At 30.4% G+C, this 17912-nt stretch overlaps 1 protein-coding gene and 1 pseudogene across 1 annotated transcript in view; one reads left to right on the top strand and one right to left on the bottom strand.

Annotated features, from left to right (window-relative positions):
* The first annotated feature begins 384 nt into the window (after positions 1 to 384).
* On the top strand, positions 385 to 3915 carry LOC107464002 (putative disease resistance protein RGA1; annotated as a pseudogene).
* Positions 3916 to 15318: 11403 nt separating this feature from the next.
* Positions 15319 to 17912, bottom strand: part of LOC107464004 (probable plastidic glucose transporter 3) — a 5347-nt gene continuing 2753 nt past the window's right edge. Inside the window, exons 9-16 of the mRNA XM_052253741.1 lie at positions 17894 to 17912; positions 17293 to 17446; positions 17035 to 17178; positions 16838 to 16911; positions 16418 to 16506; positions 16147 to 16261; positions 15820 to 16041; positions 15319 to 15502 (exon numbers count right to left, since the gene is read on the bottom strand). The exon at positions 17894 to 17912 is cut by the window's right edge and continues 11 nt beyond it. Coding sequence (XP_052109701.1) covers positions 15853 to 16041; positions 16147 to 16261; positions 16418 to 16506; positions 16838 to 16911; positions 17035 to 17178; positions 17293 to 17446; positions 17894 to 17912 — 784 coding nt within the window. The 3' untranslated portion in view covers positions 15319 to 15502; positions 15820 to 15852. The remainder of the gene's footprint in view (positions 15503 to 15819; positions 16042 to 16146; positions 16262 to 16417; positions 16507 to 16837; positions 16912 to 17034; positions 17179 to 17292; positions 17447 to 17893) is intronic.

The raw sequence follows: 17912 nt of genomic DNA, 5'->3' as shown, positions 1-17912 counted from the left end.
TTTTATTTTGTACCTAATTATCTAATAGAATTATTTCTAAATAGATACATTTCCCTTCATTAATATTATGAATTATGAAATAAAATAATAATGATAAAAATTTTATATATGATATATTATATATTTAATTAATGTTTTATATTTCTATGAAATAATAATATGAAAGAGAGACAGACCAATCCTCAAATTAATAATTTTTAGTGATTTAATCTTGGAATTAATAATTTAATAATTATTTACTACTTCCTGCGGAAAATTGCATCGTAGGTTGGTAAAGGCATCACGTGGCACGTGACTCGGCACGTGACTAAAAAAAGGACAAAAAACTGAAAAAGAGAGTTCATTTTAGTATTTTACGGACTAACGAGTTGCTAAGAATGCATTTTGACTTTTGAGGCACTTTTCATTGCTTGCACAACCAATCTCCGATCTTTGTCTTCCTTCCTTTCTTTCTTTTTCCCCTTTCATTTGTTGTATTTCTGAAAATGGCGGAGGCCTTGCTTGGAATTGTGCTGGAGAACTTGATCCCTTTTGTCCAGACTGAATTTGCAGCCTTCTTTGGAATCAAGGAAAAGGCTGAAGACCTGTCACGCACTTTAGAACTCATCAAAGCTGTTCTTGATGATGCCGAGCAGAAACAATGGTCAAATCGTCCTCTCAAGGTGTGGCTGCAGCAGCTTAAAGATGCCATGTATGTGCTGGATGATATCCTTGATCAGTTGCCTACTGAATCCTCTCAACTTGGGTTCTTATCTTCTTTGAATCCAAAGAAGGTGATGCATCGTCGTGAGCTTGGACAGAAGCTGAATGAGATAATAGGGAGGTTGGATCGAATTGCTCAAGCAAGAAGCAACTTTGATCTTAGACAAGGTCTGAGGGAGAGGCCAAGTGAAGTAGCTGAATGGCGTCAAACTAGCTCAACTATCGCCGTTCCTCAAGTGTACGGACGAGATGAAGATAAAGGGAGAGTTATGGAGTTTCTTCTTAGCCCATCACGAAGCTCCGAGTTCCTTTCCGTCTATCCCATTGTTGGCTTAGGTGGTCTCGGGAAAACAACACTTGTTCAGCTGATCTACAACGATCCAAAAGTAGGTAACAATTTTTATTTGAAGATTTGGGTGTGTTTCTGAGAATTTCACTATGGAGAGTATTTTGCGTTCCATTGTAGAAGCTATCACAGATGAGAAGTATGAGCTCAAGGCTTTAGATGTAATGGAGAAAAAAGTGAAAGAATTGCTACAAAGTAAAAAGTATTTGTTGGTTTTAGATGATGTATGGAAAAGAAGCCAAGAAATGGAATTGGGATTAACCCAAGACAAATGGGATAAGTTAAGATCTGTATTGTCTTGTGGATCTAAAGGCTCTTCCATTTTAGTGTCCACTCGCGATAAGCATGTTGCAACAATTATGGGAACATGCCAACCTCATTATTTGGACCGTCTATCCGATGATGATTGTTGGTCGTTGTTTAAACTCCGCGCATTTGGAGCTGACAGAGAAGAGCGTGCAGAGCTTGTTGCAATAGGGAAGGAGATAGTCAGGAAATGTGGAGGATCGCCTCTTGCAGCACTGGCATTAGGAGGTTTGATGCAATCCAGAAGCACGGAAAAGGAATGGCTTGAAGTTCAGAAAAGTGAGGTTTGGAGTTTACCAGATGAGAATGATATTATGCGTGTCTTGAGATTAAGCTACTCTTGTTTATCGCCAACTCTAAAGCAGTGTTTTGCTTTCTGTGCCATATTTCCCAAAGATACAGAAATCATGAAGCGGGAATTGATATATCTTTGGATGGGTAATGGATTTATTTCATCAAGGCCAAACTTGGAGGTGGAGGAGGTTGGCAACATGGTTTGGAATGAATTATACCAAAAATCATTGTTCCAAGATGTTAGGAGTGATGACTTCTCTAGTGAGATTTATTTTAAGATGCATGATTTAGTCCACGATCTTGCTCAATCAATTTCAGGGCAAGATTGTATATGCTTGGAGAAACAAAACCTTAATGATTCTTCAAGAAACCCCCATCATATTGTTTTTCACGGCATTCGCAAAAAACAATTCAAAAAGAGAGCCTTTGAAAAAGCTGAATCCTTGCGGACATTGTATCAACTGAATTCAGATGAATTTCCCTTCAGCTCTAGATTGATTCCAACAAATCATTCTCTTCGGGTTTTGTGCATAAATGATAGAAAGATATCATCATTTGGGAGTTTAAGTTGCTTGAGGTATTTGGAACTTAGTGATTTGTATATAAAGAGCTTGCCTGGTAGTATTTGCAATTTGCGGAGACTGGAAATCTTGAAACTAATAGGGTTGAAGAATCTTCGCCATCTACCGAAACACCTGACTAGGATGCAAAATCTCCGACATCTTGTCATTGATGATTGTCTTTCTCTAACCGGTATGTTTGGTGACGCTCACAAATTACGTCATCTGAGAACACTAAGTGTATACATTGTGAAATCAGAGAAAGGGCATAGTTTAGCGGAGTTACGTCATTTGAATCTGGGAGGAGAGCTAAACATCTCAGGCCTAGGAAATGTTGGGAGTATATCTGAAGCTGAAGATGCCAACTTGAAGGGTAAACAAGACCTTCGAAAATTATGCTTGTCGTGGGACAACAGTGGTAAGACCAAGTCAGCTGTTGGAGTAGAAGAAGTACTTGAAGCGCTTCAACCTCACTCCACACTCAAGCTGTTGACAATAGAAGGCTATGAGGGAATGCATTGGCCAACTTGGATGGAAAACAATTCTGCCACCCACAATTTAGTTTCTCTTGTACTTGAGAGTTGTGGAAAGTGCGGGCATCTTCCTCCAGTGGGAAAACTTCCATTTCTGAAGGAGCTTGTGGTAAGTGGCATGGTTCATGTGCAGTACATTGAGGAAGATGAAAGTTATGATGGTGTTGAAGCAATGCCATTCCCATCTTTGGAGGAATTGCATTTGTCCAACTTGCCAAACGTGGAGAGATTGATGAAACGGGAAACAACACACATGTTCCCCTCTCTTTCTAAACTCTATATTTCTAAATGCCCTAAACTGCAATTGCCGTGCCTTCCAAGTGTTAAGGACCTCACTGTTTGGTATTGTAGCAATGAGCAACTGAAGTCAATCTCTAATCTCAACGCTCTTAATGTACTATCTCTTGATCTAAATGATCAAGTGTCGTGCTTCCCAGAAGGAATAATGAACAACATGACCTCCCTTGCAACTCTGAAGATAGATTCTTGCAGTGAATTAAAGGAACTGCCATCTGACATCACAAAACTCACTGCTTTGTCTGATCTAAGCATTCGGAGTTGTAATAAACTGGAGTGTTTACCAGAACAGGGTTGGGAAGGCTTATCTTCACTTCGAAAACTGTCAATTTGTTACTGTGAGAGTTTGGGATCCTTGCCTGATGGTGTCCGGCACTTAACTTCACTTGAATATTTGAGTATTGTTGGCTGCCCAATGTTGAAAGAGCGGTGTAAGGAAGGAACAGGGGAGGATTGGCACAAGATAGCACATGTTCCTCGTGTAGATAACTGGTAATCATTGTATGTATTTATTGTATTCTTAGTTTATACACTGCTTAAGTGCTTATTGATTCTTTTTTCTTTTTGTTGTGTATTTGCATTATCATGGTTTCAATATTTTGTGTAGTTTATCTTCATTTGGAGTGCTCTTTCAAATTACAGAACGCCCAAAACAAGAAAAAATATATTGTATCTGCTTTTCAATTTTCAGGATATGAAATGAAACTCATTGCAAGTTCTGTGTTGGCCAGGTGAGTATTCAATAATCATGCATATGAATTGCTGGAACTTTTAACTCATTTGTTTAAAATACGCACAGAAAGGAACATGTATAGAATTCTTTTGCTTCTCCCTCAGTTTTTTGTTTGGCATGGACGATTTTAATTTTTCTTAATATGACAGTAGATTTTAAATTGGATGGTGGGCTATTATCCAATTTTATTGTCAATGCTTTTCTTTTGCCAAAGCATCAATTTTTCTGTCAATTAGGTTTCTACACTGCTTTTAATTTTGTAATTACGTTCTTTTCATATTAAAAATGTTAAAATTAACATAATATTTTTACCAAAGTACATACGGTCAAATATTTAATTAAGTTTTTAATTATAAATACCTTCAATTTGTGAAAAAATATTCAATTAATTCTAATATTTTTTATACTAAAACAGACTTAATTACAAAATTAAAGCAATATAGGAATCCAATTGAAAAAAGAAAAAGTATAAGAACATAATTACAATTTTGGTAAAACTACAGAAACTAACAGAATAATTAAACCAACTACTAACAACGAAGAAGCAAATGGGACGATATTTTTCTCCACTAGGAATATTTAGTTGATCTTGGGGAAGAATTCTAAAGCAACGGTGTGTTAATCTGAAACATTTTCTGCTATAAGACTATGATTTTCCAAAACAAATTATTCTTATTGCCTCATATCACAATGCAATTGGCTTCAAATAGTTTCTGTCTATCCATTCAAATGAGACTTCTATTGTGTATTGAGGCCAATAAGAAAGAAATCCAGAGCTTAGATGATTATGGTCAGTTGGTCACAGTCACTATCACTATACAGGTTTCAAAACATGATATCTTCATCATGGAATTGGCCGAGGCATTAGTGGCATAATCATGGTTTCAATGTGCATTGCTAAATTGTCAAGGCTTTACTTTGGCCAAACCATCCAATGAATTTTGATTCCCAAAAATTGTTCTCTTTAATAACTGCTAAAACTTTTAACTTCTACAAATGGTTATTTTTTCATTTTTTAAATTTGTTGGAATGGACAAAAATTCACACACACCTAAATCATTTAATGAGTCATATGTACACATGAATATAATATTTCATAGTCACTTCCATCATTCCGCAATAGAACGGTGTCTCCATTAATAAAAATACACATATATAACGATTTCATGACACACTTGAAAAAATATATAAATCACTAATAAAATGATGAAATCATTACACATGTGCACTTTTATTAATGGAGATATATTTTTTTACCGGAATAGTGGATATAACTACCAAAATATTATATTCGTACACACACATGACTCGTTAAATAATTATTGAAGCATTTCTGTATAAACTTTTATATCAATTATATATACTTTTATGTTTGTGTAGAGATAAAATTAAACTATGATAGTATAGACATATTGGACTAATTAACTCATTTTATTGCGACAATAATTCATTCCAATTTCCAACCTCTATACATAGAGATATTTTCATTACAAACACATTCTGAAAATAATATAAAATATCTAATAATCTTCAAAATCCTCCTCCTTTTTCATTTTAAACTGCAAACGATCGAAACTTCTTTATTGATCAATAACTTTGACTATGTTTTGATTTTAAACTAGTCTTATGTATTATATATTGATTATTGAATTCCAACCTCTTGTATTATTATTAATTATGTTCAGGTTTTCCTTTTCCTTTTCCCTTTATTAAGTTTCGGAAAAAGGAAGGTTTTTCTTTACAGAAATAGGTGCATCTACAAACATGTGATACCGCATATTTTTTCATGCAATCTCCAAGAATCAACTTGCTATGATATTTCGCATAGCATTTCTCGACACATCGATGAGGGTAGTGGTGTTTGCAATCATCGTCAAACATAAAATCGTATCGGCATAAAGTAGTGTCTTCAGTAATGAACTGACTACTACTAGCAGCACCGTCTGAACTTGTCATCCACATAACTACAAAATAAAATATATATAATATTGAAAACCAAGCTTATAAATAATTAATCTAATAATAAAACGTTATATTTTAGTATGTAGGGATGCATTTGCTTATATGCACAGACTACTAAAGTAGGGTTTGGTGGAGAGATAGAGACGGAAAAACAACTGAGAGACAAAGATCGAAATAAATCTTAGTATTTTGTTTGGTGTAAAGTGAGAGACAAAAATTGAAACAAGAATGAAATTTAATTTATTTGTACAAAGAGTAAAACTGAAATTAATTAATTGAAATGAAGGTATTTTACGTATAAAATGTTATTAAAGTTTCAGTTTCAATTTCTAAATTTTAGTCTTCTGTGTCCTCACTTTTTGGAAGTACTGAAATACTGAAATTCTGGAGATAGAGACAGAAATTTTAGTACCAATTTCTGAACCAACAAACATGATACTAAGTCTTAGTCTCCCAATCTCTGTCTCAGTACCTCAAAACAAACGTTACTTAAGATAGAGATACAAGACACTAAATCGTGTTTACCAAATAAGTCGTAAATAGAGATATTGTTTTTAAAGATATTGAATTAGTGTATTTTGTGTCTATTTTAATAGAAAAAACACAGAGAAACAATTTTTTATTTTTCTTTTATTATTCTTATTAATTTTTTATAATTATATTTTTCTTTCTAAATTTTTTAAATAAAAAAAATAGACTTTTATAATTTGTTTTAATTTATCACCAAACAAAATATAAGAAGAACACTAATTTTTATATTTTTGTTATTTATGTCTTAATTTCAATATCTTGTCTTATTCCAATCTAATATACTATAGAATATAAAAATGAAAATATACTCTTTAATTTAAATGTGTTTGAATTAATTGGAATCAAATTTACTGAATTGAGATATGGAAAAAAAAGGTGTAGCATTTCAAAGGCATACACTCATAAGAGGGGGAATAAATAATTGAAATATGGAAAATAATGAACCTGATGAAACCAGAAGCGAGAGTAAGAAAATGTTTCCCAAAGATAACTTGGCCATCTTTCTATTTTCTAACAAGTTAGCGTGAATTTCTTATTCTTGATATCTTTTTTGCTTGCAAGTCCAAGAGTTGAGATATCTACTACTGTATATATAAGTGGAGAGTCATTATTTTAGTCTAAATTAAAAGAATTTGAAATTAGTGAAACCCCCCAACACGCAACATTTTAAAGAGTTTGTCTTATAATAATAATTTTTAAAAAATTTAATTATCTAATAATAAAATTATTTAATTGAGCATACACTACAACAAAAAATATTTTTGGTGATACATTTTTTAGTACAATAATATAATGGTTATTATATATCTTATTTAACATGTTTTTGAAACAATTATATATTCATTGTTATTATTAAATATTATGACGACAATTATATATTATTTAATATTTTGTAATTATTAAAAAGGTTTTTACTAATTGTATAATTGCTGCTAAAACATTTTAACGAGAGATAAAACATAATATAACTATTGTCTAATTATTAAATAAATAATTAACGGCTATTTTATTGGCACTAAAAACAAATTAGCCGCTAATAATAATTTTTTTAGTAATGATATAGCAGTCCTTTCTTTTCGTGAATGTGGTGATATTCTTCGGTTAAAAAATGATTTTTTTGTTAAATATATTTAATATTAATTTCAAATTTTTACTTTTTTTTAATAATAGGAAATATTCTAACAGTGAAATAGTTATAGAAATTGTTATTTAAACAAATTCTCCAACATTAAAAATGTCACTCTTCTTGATTTTATAGGAATGTTGATGTAAATAATTCATTAATAATATTGTTTAAACTTTCTTCAACAACAGTTATTTGAGACCAAAAGTAGCAATGTGGTATCTTCATATATTTAAATAGCTACCAACTTGCACAAAGTGGGATTTGTCTCTGCAGATAATAAAATTTTGCTAACAAATGTTCTAAAAATACTTAGAGTAAATGTTCTTTTCGATTCCTAATTATTTGCTCGATGGACTTCCCACCTTTTAAGAATTTTAAAAACCCAAATCGGTCCCTATTTACTTTGATATATGTACGTTTCAGTCATTGGTTAAGAACCGGAAAGAACATTATCAAGGACTGAAAATGCATTTATTCAAAGTTGATAGGGATTAGAATGTATATATTTCAAAGTAGATAGGGACCGATTTAGATTTTTAAATTTCTTAAGGGGTGGACGTGATTTATAAAAGGTTAATCAACAAAGTATTGTCGTGTTCAACAACTACAATGATAATGCATCCTAGTAATTATGAAAGGTTAGAATTATGAAGTTTTCACGCTTGGTATTTATAAAAGGTTAATAATGGTAGAAATTGTTGTTGCTCCTTTAAAATATCTATTATTAAGATTTGTCTTTTTAATATTCGTTAGTCTGCTGCATAGTTAAAAAAAATTTGCTAATATAGTTTTTAAGAGTACTTTTTAAAAAATATTAAAATGAAAGTTATTATTAAAAAGGTAAGATTTTAAAACTTTCAATGTTAACAAAATTCTAAAATAAAAAAATAAAACTATATAGTTTGTTAACATTTAACCGTTTCATATCTTCTAAACAACTCTTTAAAAATGTCTTTTGAAATATGTTAAGATGTCAAATGAACTAATATATTAATGGAAATATCCAATTCTTTTGTACTTTCTTATGAAAACACTTTTATTTTATATTAATAAAATAATATTTAACTTTAAAAAAAAATGAACTAATATATTGTGTTACATTATGAATTCGCCTCTAGATAAACTGGTCCGTATTACTTCATCTCATACTTAGAAATGAATTTTTTCAAATTTTTTTAATAATTGAGAGAATAAAAAATAATTTTTAACTCTTCAATATTTTATCTCTTATATATTTTTTTTAAATTTTACTTATAAAATTAATAACAAGAAATTACACTTTATTTTTTTAATTATTAAAAAAATTTATATGATCTATTTTCCGTCTTACCTACTTAGACATTCTGAAAATACAAATCCATTGCCATTATTAGCAGTTTTATCAAGATGAGTGTGCCATATGTGAATTGTTTTGGCAATTCAGACTCTTCTGAATTAGTTCAACCAGTACAAGATGAAAGTGATTAAAATATGGGATTGTTCCATTTAGTTCTTTTAAATGATAGTCAATATTGTAAAAGGACCAATTTGAATATTAACTCATAAAAGTAATCTCCAGCAACATTAATTAAGTCAATTAAACAAGGTCATAAATAAAAACGATTTCACATGCTAGAATATTTGGAGGAATAAAAAATGCTCTAACTTGGTGGATTAGTTATGATCTTGATTCTAGGAGGGGTGGCCAATGTGAGAAAACTACATACTTTAACTTTTGTGGCGGATTTGTTGAACTTTGATTTTGATTATGTTCTTTGAAGCAATAAACCACGCTGGTTCGTGTCACTTATTTGTTAGGGACACATTTGTTACAGATAAATTGATGTCTTCTACTTATATATAAAAAAAAGTTGATTTCTCTAGCTTTTTATCAAATTGATAAGCCTGGTTTTAGCAAAAGTACTCTTAATTGAATGAGATTAATGTTTCATTGTCTGCTTATTTGTTTAGATTCATATAGAGACTTTTATAATTTATAAATCAAATCTGGTTGTGACACAGTCAAATCAGATGATATTTTCATATAAACTTTCTTGTCTAAATCTTCATGAAGGAAGGCAGTATTGACGTCTAACTGTTTCAAATGTCATTTATTTGCCGCTGCTAATGCTAACACTATTCGTAGGATAGTCATTTTGATAACTGGATTAAAAGTATCACTATAATCCACTCCTTGCACTTGAGTGAATCTTTTTGCAACTAACCTCACTTTGTGTCTTTCTATGGTACCATCAGGATTGAATTTTACCCGAAAAATTCATTTGCAACCCACAGCCTTCTTGTCTTTTGGGAGTTTAGTGAGACACCAAATTCTATTCTGATCTAGAACGGTCAATTCAGCATGTATTGCATTTCTCCAACATTCATGTGCAGCTGTTTCTTCGTAAGTGCTGGATTTTGGATTTGAGGTGATGGATAGAGAAAGAAACTTTTGTTTTGGGGTTAGTTTATCATATGATAAGTATTGTGAGATAGGATATAAAGAGTTAGAGTTGACAAAGTTACTGGAATGAGCTACCTAGGTTATCATACAATGGTAGTCCTTCAAATAAGCAGGCGGTTTGACTCTTTCAGATTTTCTAGTGATGTAGTTATGTGTGATGTCGTAGTTTTGTGATGCAGGTACATTGTTATTGTGTGGTGTGGTAATTGGTACAATAGTGTGGGAGAAAATTGGTGAGTGCATCGAAAATGAAAAATGCTCATTTGAATCTATGAGTGTGATAGGAGTGGGTGATTGCAAATGATGTGTGGATGATGTATCATATTGAAAAAGATCAGTGCATTATGGAGTACGGATGAATACCATATGAATGTCAATGCTAGTGAAATGTGAAAATAAAAAATGAGTTTTATAGAAAGTTATATTTCTAGATATGAAAGTTTCCTTTGATTTTAAATCAATAAATCGAAAACCCTTTGTTTCTAATTTAAAACCAAAAAAAACTGTTTTCATGGCTCTTGGGTCTAATTTTATTCTTGAATTTGTTGATGTGGAGGCATATGCAAGATAATCAAATACTCTTAAATATGAAATGTTAAGTAAATTACCATACAAAAACTTATAAGGACCAGCATTATTCAGTTTAGTGATGGGCAACCTATTAATTAGGTGAATAGCGTGAGCAACTGCGTACAATATGAAATTCTTAATTGAAATAACAATGCTTTAGTAACACCTAAAATGTGCTCGTGCTTTTGCTTTATAATTCCGTTTTGCTCTAGTGTTTCTACACAAGAAATTTGGTGTAAAATGCCAGTTGATACAAAAAAGATTTTAGAGTCCTTATATACTTAACTTGTTTTTCAAATTATACTTTGACAAAATTCACAAAATTAATAACCAATTGTGATGCCTCAAATTTAGTTTTCATAAAAAAAATCAAGTGAATATGTTCTTGTCATCCACTACAGTAAAAAAATATTTATGTCCTTCATTGGAAAGAACAGAAATAGGATTCCAGATATCCATATGAACTAAGTCAAAACAATCTTTTATTTCTGTTGTACTAAAATCAAAAGATAATTTCTTTTGTTTTGCAAAATGACATGAGTTACAAGAAAGTTTCGAAGCAATACAATTTATAAAAGGATAATACTTCTTCAATAAAGTCAATTTATGCATGGGTATGTGTCCTAATCTAAGATGCCAAATGCTACTGTGCTTAATGTGTGAAAGTGTTGTGGAATGAATAGTAGTCGTGGTTGTCGCCGACGAAATTTGCTTTGCTAGAGAATGGAGAAGTGAGAGAATTATGGTTCTCTACTCATTGTATATAACCAATACACTCAACAATGCCAATCATCTTTGATGTGAATCGATCTTGTATCTCACAACACTTATCATTGATTAACAGTTGCTATTCAAGCTGTGATGTTAATGGTTTGATGGACTAGAAAGGATTAAAGGCTTGTTTGGGTAAGCTTCTCAGAAAAGATCTTTTTTCGAGTTATCTTTTTTAAAAGATCTTATGGAAAAGTAAAAATAATTTTATATTTGGATATCTCATATAAAAAGATCTTTTTATTTATCAATTATGTTAGGGTATAACAATATAAAAGTACTTTTTTGTTTATTTATTATATGAAAAACATCTTTTTTTAAGGAAAAAAAAATATCTTTTTTTAAAAAAAAGATGTAAATTACGAGCTTGTTTGGGTGAGTTTTTAAGAAAATATCTTTTTTGAGTTATCTTTTTTTAAAAGATCTTATAGAGAAGTAAAAGTAATTTTATGTTTGGATATCTCATGTAAAAAGGTCTTTTTATCTATCAATTATGTTTGGGTATAACAATATAAAAGTACTTTTTGTTTATTTATTACATAAAAGATATCTTCTTTTTAAGGAAAAAATATCTTTTAAAAAAAGATGTAAATTACAGCTTCTCAAAAAAGATTTTTTTTATTTTACCAGTACTTTTACTTTTACTACTAGAAATTTGCCAAACACGTTAAAAAATAAAAAAAATCTTTTTTAATTGAAAAAAGATTTTTTTTAACAAAATAATGGTACCCAAAAATGTACTACATCTTCTCAAAAAAGATATTTTTTATTTTTCTAGTATTTTTACTTTTACTATTAGAAATTTGTCAAATATACTAAAAAATAAAAAAATAAATTTTTTTTTTATCGAAATAATGATATCCAAACAAACATTAAGAGAAGGAAAAAAATAAGTTCTTTTCATTAGAGAATTCTAATGAAAAATATTTGTTGAATTATAACCCTTTATATATATGTATATCTTATATACTCCCATTCAAAAAATTACAACAAAAAAATTTACGTCTACTATTGATAAAAAAATCTAAGTAATAAAGAAATCATATCTGAATCTTTGCGAACGATATATAATTTGGATTGGTACATTATTCACTACAATTGATGGAATACAAGATATTTTTGTCCAACAAACATTTCTCTTGGAGTGTTATGTACAAGAACTTTCAAATTTCCATCAGTCGAAAATTTAAGCCACTTGAGATATTTAGGGTTTTGTGGATAGATATAAAGAGCATTTTTTATTCTATTTACAGTTTACATATATTGAAAATCTTGAAATTAATACATTGTCATGAGCTTTTTAGTTTATCAAAACACTTGATTTGCTTGCATAATCTCCGACATCTTGCCATTGAAGATTGTTGCTTCCTATCTAAAATGTGTCCAGACATTCGTGAATTGAGAACACTAAATATATACATTGTCAATTCAGAGAAATGAATAAGAGTTAATAAATCAATCAATATAAAATTAATAAAAAATGAATAATATAAAAAGAGTATATAAGAGTAATGGCTTTTTTTTTGTGTAAAAATAAAAACACTTTTACAAACATATCAAAAATTATTTATTATGAAAAAATTTGAAACTGGATCTTAAAAGACTAGATAATAATATTCCAGTTGAGTGGTTTTCATTAGATTCGTACAAGAAGTTATAAATTTACAAACTTTAATTTTGAAAGTGGACTAATTATAAAGGAGTTGATTTCCTTTTATTTTTATAGTTATTTTATTGTATTATAAATTAAAATTTGTTTTTTATTTTAAAATCTAAAAACTCTAAAGTTATTTGAAAAATTAAAATATTTTTTTAACACTAAACTTAAAATACCAAAATATCTTTTATGTAATAGTTTTAAAATTACTAGAATATCTTTATAGACATAATTAATATTAGTTGATTTATTAGCAATTATGAATTCTAATTCAATATTAAAAGATTAAAACATTCTACAGTTGATTTTTAAAATACTAAAACAATTTTTAGCATTAATTTTAAAATCACTAAAATACCTATTTAAAACAAAGGTTAGTTAATTGTATCAGAAATTACAAATTTAAAATTTTAAAACAACTAAAATATCTTTATAATTAATTTTTAAAACAACAAAACATTATTTTAAGTTTGATTTTAAAAGGACTGAAATACTATTACAAATTTTTTCATATGATTTACTCATTAGAAATGAGAAATTTAAATTTAATTTTAATAAGACTAAAACACCCTTCTAGTTTATTTTAAATGACTAAGATTTTCTCTTTAAAACTCAAACGGAAACAAACTTTTAGTATGAATTTTGAAAAAGACTAAAATATCCTTATAATTGATGTTTAAGAAAACAAAACAATGTCAATTAAAAAAAAAACCATCTTAGGACTAATTCATATTATTTGATTGTGTTAAAATTAAAAATTTGAATATGATTTAAAAATAAAAATAAAAAAACTCTTGAAGTTCATATTTAGAGTACTAAAATATTCTTTTAATCATTTTAAAAAAATTCTTATTATTTTTATAATGAATAAAATTTTAGGATTCTCATAATCAGATTTAAATAGACACACATAAAAAAAGACACTAAAAAATAAAAAAATCAAATTAAAATTATAATGTCTAACATAATGAAGCATCGTTCAATCTAGCAGGATCTTTTTTAGTCGTTTAAAATAAAGTAAAATGATATTTTATAATTTTTAATATAAAAATCCAATAAATATACTTGGTTTAGGTCTAATTATAAGAATAAAATTAATTTTAAACATAAATAGGATAAATAAGAATAAAAACTAGTATAATAGATTATTGAATTTATAAAATGTCAATATGATATTTTAACAAATGTTTAAATATAAATTATGTCATTATTATATGAAAGGTACTATTTAAATTATAAAGTTGTGTGTCACTAATACATAAAAGGGGCTATTTTAATTATAATTCACTTCTGTAATGTAATTTTAATTTACAATTAGATTTGTGAAAAAAAAATAGATAATAAATTTGATATAATAGAGATTTATTTGCGCGAAAGGTATTGTTCATACCCTGGCCCAATATAAAGGCCCAGGTCCAACTAAAAGGCCTAATCTAAAGGATTAGAGCCTAGCTAAGTACCGGCCTTCACATAAGAAGTCGGTATCAACCACGACTTGGTCAGAAGAGGTCGGATGCGAGATTAGCTGGCAGATAAACACTCATTCAAATGAGTAACCGCCCCTAAAATCTCTCTAACCGTCTCATAAAGCCATATCTTAACCTCCCCAAGATAATAGGGACGGTTACCACCCTAAAGATATGGCACTACACCAACGGTGGTTATTGGCTCGCCTCTATAAATACCCTGACACCCCTTCAGGTATCTCTAAGCCCAATACTCTCTAGACCTGCTTACACCCTTGCTAACTTAGGCATCGGAGTGTCTTTGCAGGTACCACCCCCCATTCACACGCGAGCACAAGTCGGACGGAGCCTCCCGAGCTGCGTGCCTACCCTGAGTTCTCATCCATCGCACACTTGGGCCGCCAAACGCCATCCGTTGTACTAATCTCCGGTTACCTACCGTAACAGGTATCATGGTCATTTTGGTAATTAAAAGAGTAAAATGTGATTGTGCCACATGTATAAATGAATAAAAATATATACTCTAATTCTAAATTAATTTAATATCAAATAAGCCCTAAAATTTAAAAAAAAATACATAAAGATCTTGGTCCTTTAAGGACCTTGTCTTTCACCATGCTAGAACTCTCCTTCAATTCATTCTTGTCATTCACTAAATCTTTTATTCTCTCACACTATGCATCATTCCCATTCTGTTAAATAACCAATTCAGCCAACTCAGCATAGGATAACTCTAACATGTTCTTTTCCCTTTAGGTGTAGTAGTCCTTCATTCACTTAGGGGGCTTCCTCACTCTATCTCTTCCTTCTCTTTCACTTGGCTTAATGCTATAAGTTGTGGTTTCTGCCCATGTTAATATCCTTGACTTTTTCGATTGAGTAACATGATATTTTCATATTTAACGCAAATTTGGACTTTGGTTGGGAGTATAAGAGAGAGGGAAATTTTACCTAAAGAGTTTCACGCATAACACAGAGAAGAAGGGTATCGTCCCATTTAGCCCTTTTCATCATAGTTAGATACTGACAAAAAAGAAAGAAATTATTTTTTATAGAAAAAAATATTCATTTTAGTCCCACGCAACCATTCAGTTTAAGCCTAGTCTCCACATAAAAAGAAAAACTAAAAAATGTACATATCCCTTCCGTTGAGCACTTGATGCATGGTAAAAAAAATGCCCTTGATGCACCATGCAGAGAATTTCCTGCAAATGGTTAAGATAAAGAAATATGGATGAATTAATATTGAAATTATTGAAATTGCTCAAAATTTAGCAAAAGTGCAATGATAATTATGTCCTGAACTGTTGTCATCTTTTGTTTTATTGGATCAGTGAAGTTCTCTAAATTTAGGTGATGTTACACCTGACGCTTTTCTGTTTATAAAAGTATACACTAATGGCTTCTCTGACATCTAGGTGATAATATTACATCTGATAACCTTATTGAGTGAGATGTCACTCATGAATCATCATTGAACAACCTTTTGTATAATCAAATCGAAAATAGTGTATATTATTACCTCAACACAAGAGAAGTCAACATTTTAGTGCATTTATGATGCTTCTTGAGCAAGAAGTGCTATCTCAATTTCCTGTAGTGACTTCCCTTTTGTTTCAAGAATATACTTCTTCACAAAAGCCACTGCTATCAGACAGAATGAACCAAAAATACTATACAAGAGTTGTGCCCCAATTTGCTCCAGCAAGCGCAGAAATAGTAGACCCACAAAGAAGTTTATCACCTGTTACAAAAACAATACTAAGAGAAAGGAGCCAAACAAGTAGAGCATATTCAACAAGCATTTGCCTAAATACTTTAATTTTTCTATGAGAATTTTCATAATTACCCAGTGCGCAGCCAAGCAAATTGCCATTGCCTTTGCTCTGATCTTGCCGGGTAGCATTTCAGACATAACGAGACAAGGAACCGGACCGGCCCCAAGTGCAAATGATAGCACAAACCTGCATTTTCCATTTCACAATAGAGATGTATTCAGTAATTTGGCAGTACAAAAAAAAAAAGAAGGTAAGGTATTTCAATCCATATGTTGTATCTAACTTAACAGAATAAGATAGATAATTAATTGAATTCAAGCTTCAAGCATTCTGAAAACTTACAGCAACATGCCACCAACGGATAGATACATTGCTCCAGATCCTGCAGCAAATGAACTTGCAGCAAGAACTTGTAGACCCATCGCTACTGCCTATGCGAGAAAAACAATAAAGTTTGGATCATATATTTCTCATTAACTAGCTAATTAAATTTATAAAATGAAAAATTTGGTGCTAGATATATTATCAGCAACTTTAAATCCAGCTAGTCTAAGGTTTGGTCCTTGTTAGACATCTGAATACAAAGTGAGTTGGGTCTGTAGTTCCTTGCAGTTCAAGACCGATTATCTGTAGTATGAATTTTATAAGAATTTTATGAAAATATGTCCAACAAAATTTTATGTAAGTAATGCTCGAGTCTTTTTCTTTTCTAACCTAGCGCAGCAAAGTTATTATTTTCATTCTTTTCTCTTTCTTCCTTACCATGCCGAAAAAGCTACCCATGAGAAGCACTTTTCTTCCAAGTTTATCCATCAGAATCATTGCTACAATTGATCCTGCAGTACCGTAAACAAAAAGGTTGAGTGAAATACACAGTAAGTATTTATCGAAAAAACATTATTTACAAAATCAAGACACTTTTTTTTAATAAAACAAAAAAAAGAGCTAAGCCAGAATACCCAATAAATTGCAAACTCCCACGCTTGTATTTGCAAGATCAGATGGTACACCAAAGCTTTCAAAGACTGTCGAGGAGAAATAGAACACAGCATTTATGCCAGATAGCTGCTGTAAAGCAAAAAGCACAGAACCAATGAACATCACTGCAAAATGCAGAAACGAGCAATATTTCAAGATTAGATAACATAAAGTGGTCATGTAGATGATACAACTATTCTATAAACAGTATTCAAAAATAGAAAAATATGGTCATTTACCTCTAGCATGGCAGCCACAGAGTAATTCTGATAGTTTTACAGAACTAGACTCATCACCTCTATCAGACTTTGACAGGTCAGCCATTGCAGATTTCACATTTACTCCTCCCAAGAGCTTCTCAAATTCAGCCTCAGCTTCAATGGTTCTTCCTCTCTTTTTTTTTTATTTTAAAAAAAAAAAAGAAGAATCAAATAAGTATAGGTTCCAGTGCTGGCAAATGACTCACGGTCTTGCTCTTATAAGTAAAGTGTGCAGTAATGCTTAAAAGATATAAATAAAGAAACGATTTATTTTACAACATTATTTTTAATAAGAGAATTGATCATAGTAAGATTGCAAATAAAAATATGGAGAATGAGATATAACCGTTTTAAGTATCAGTCTTACGTGCTCTTAACACATGTTAGTATCTAATACTTATCTGTCTCTCTTAAGCCTAATCATAATCCAATAAAAATACCAAGTTCACACTTAAATAACCAAAAAACCACGGTCAGGATCAACATTATTCTAACAATTGGATCTGAGACAGTTGAAAACAAAAGGTTAGCAGTATGTACTTGGAACTTGGAAGTTATTCATAATTTACGCAAAGACAACCTTGAAGAGCCAGTGTGGA

This window comes from Arachis duranensis, chromosome 9 (genome assembly GCF_000817695.3).
Source record: "Arachis duranensis cultivar V14167 chromosome 9, aradu.V14167.gnm2.J7QH, whole genome shotgun sequence".
In the NCBI taxonomy this organism is placed as follows: Eukaryota; Viridiplantae; Streptophyta; class Magnoliopsida; order Fabales; family Fabaceae; genus Arachis; species Arachis duranensis.
The sequence above is the reverse complement of the archived record's forward strand: the minus strand, read 5'-3'. Positions and strand labels throughout refer to the sequence as shown.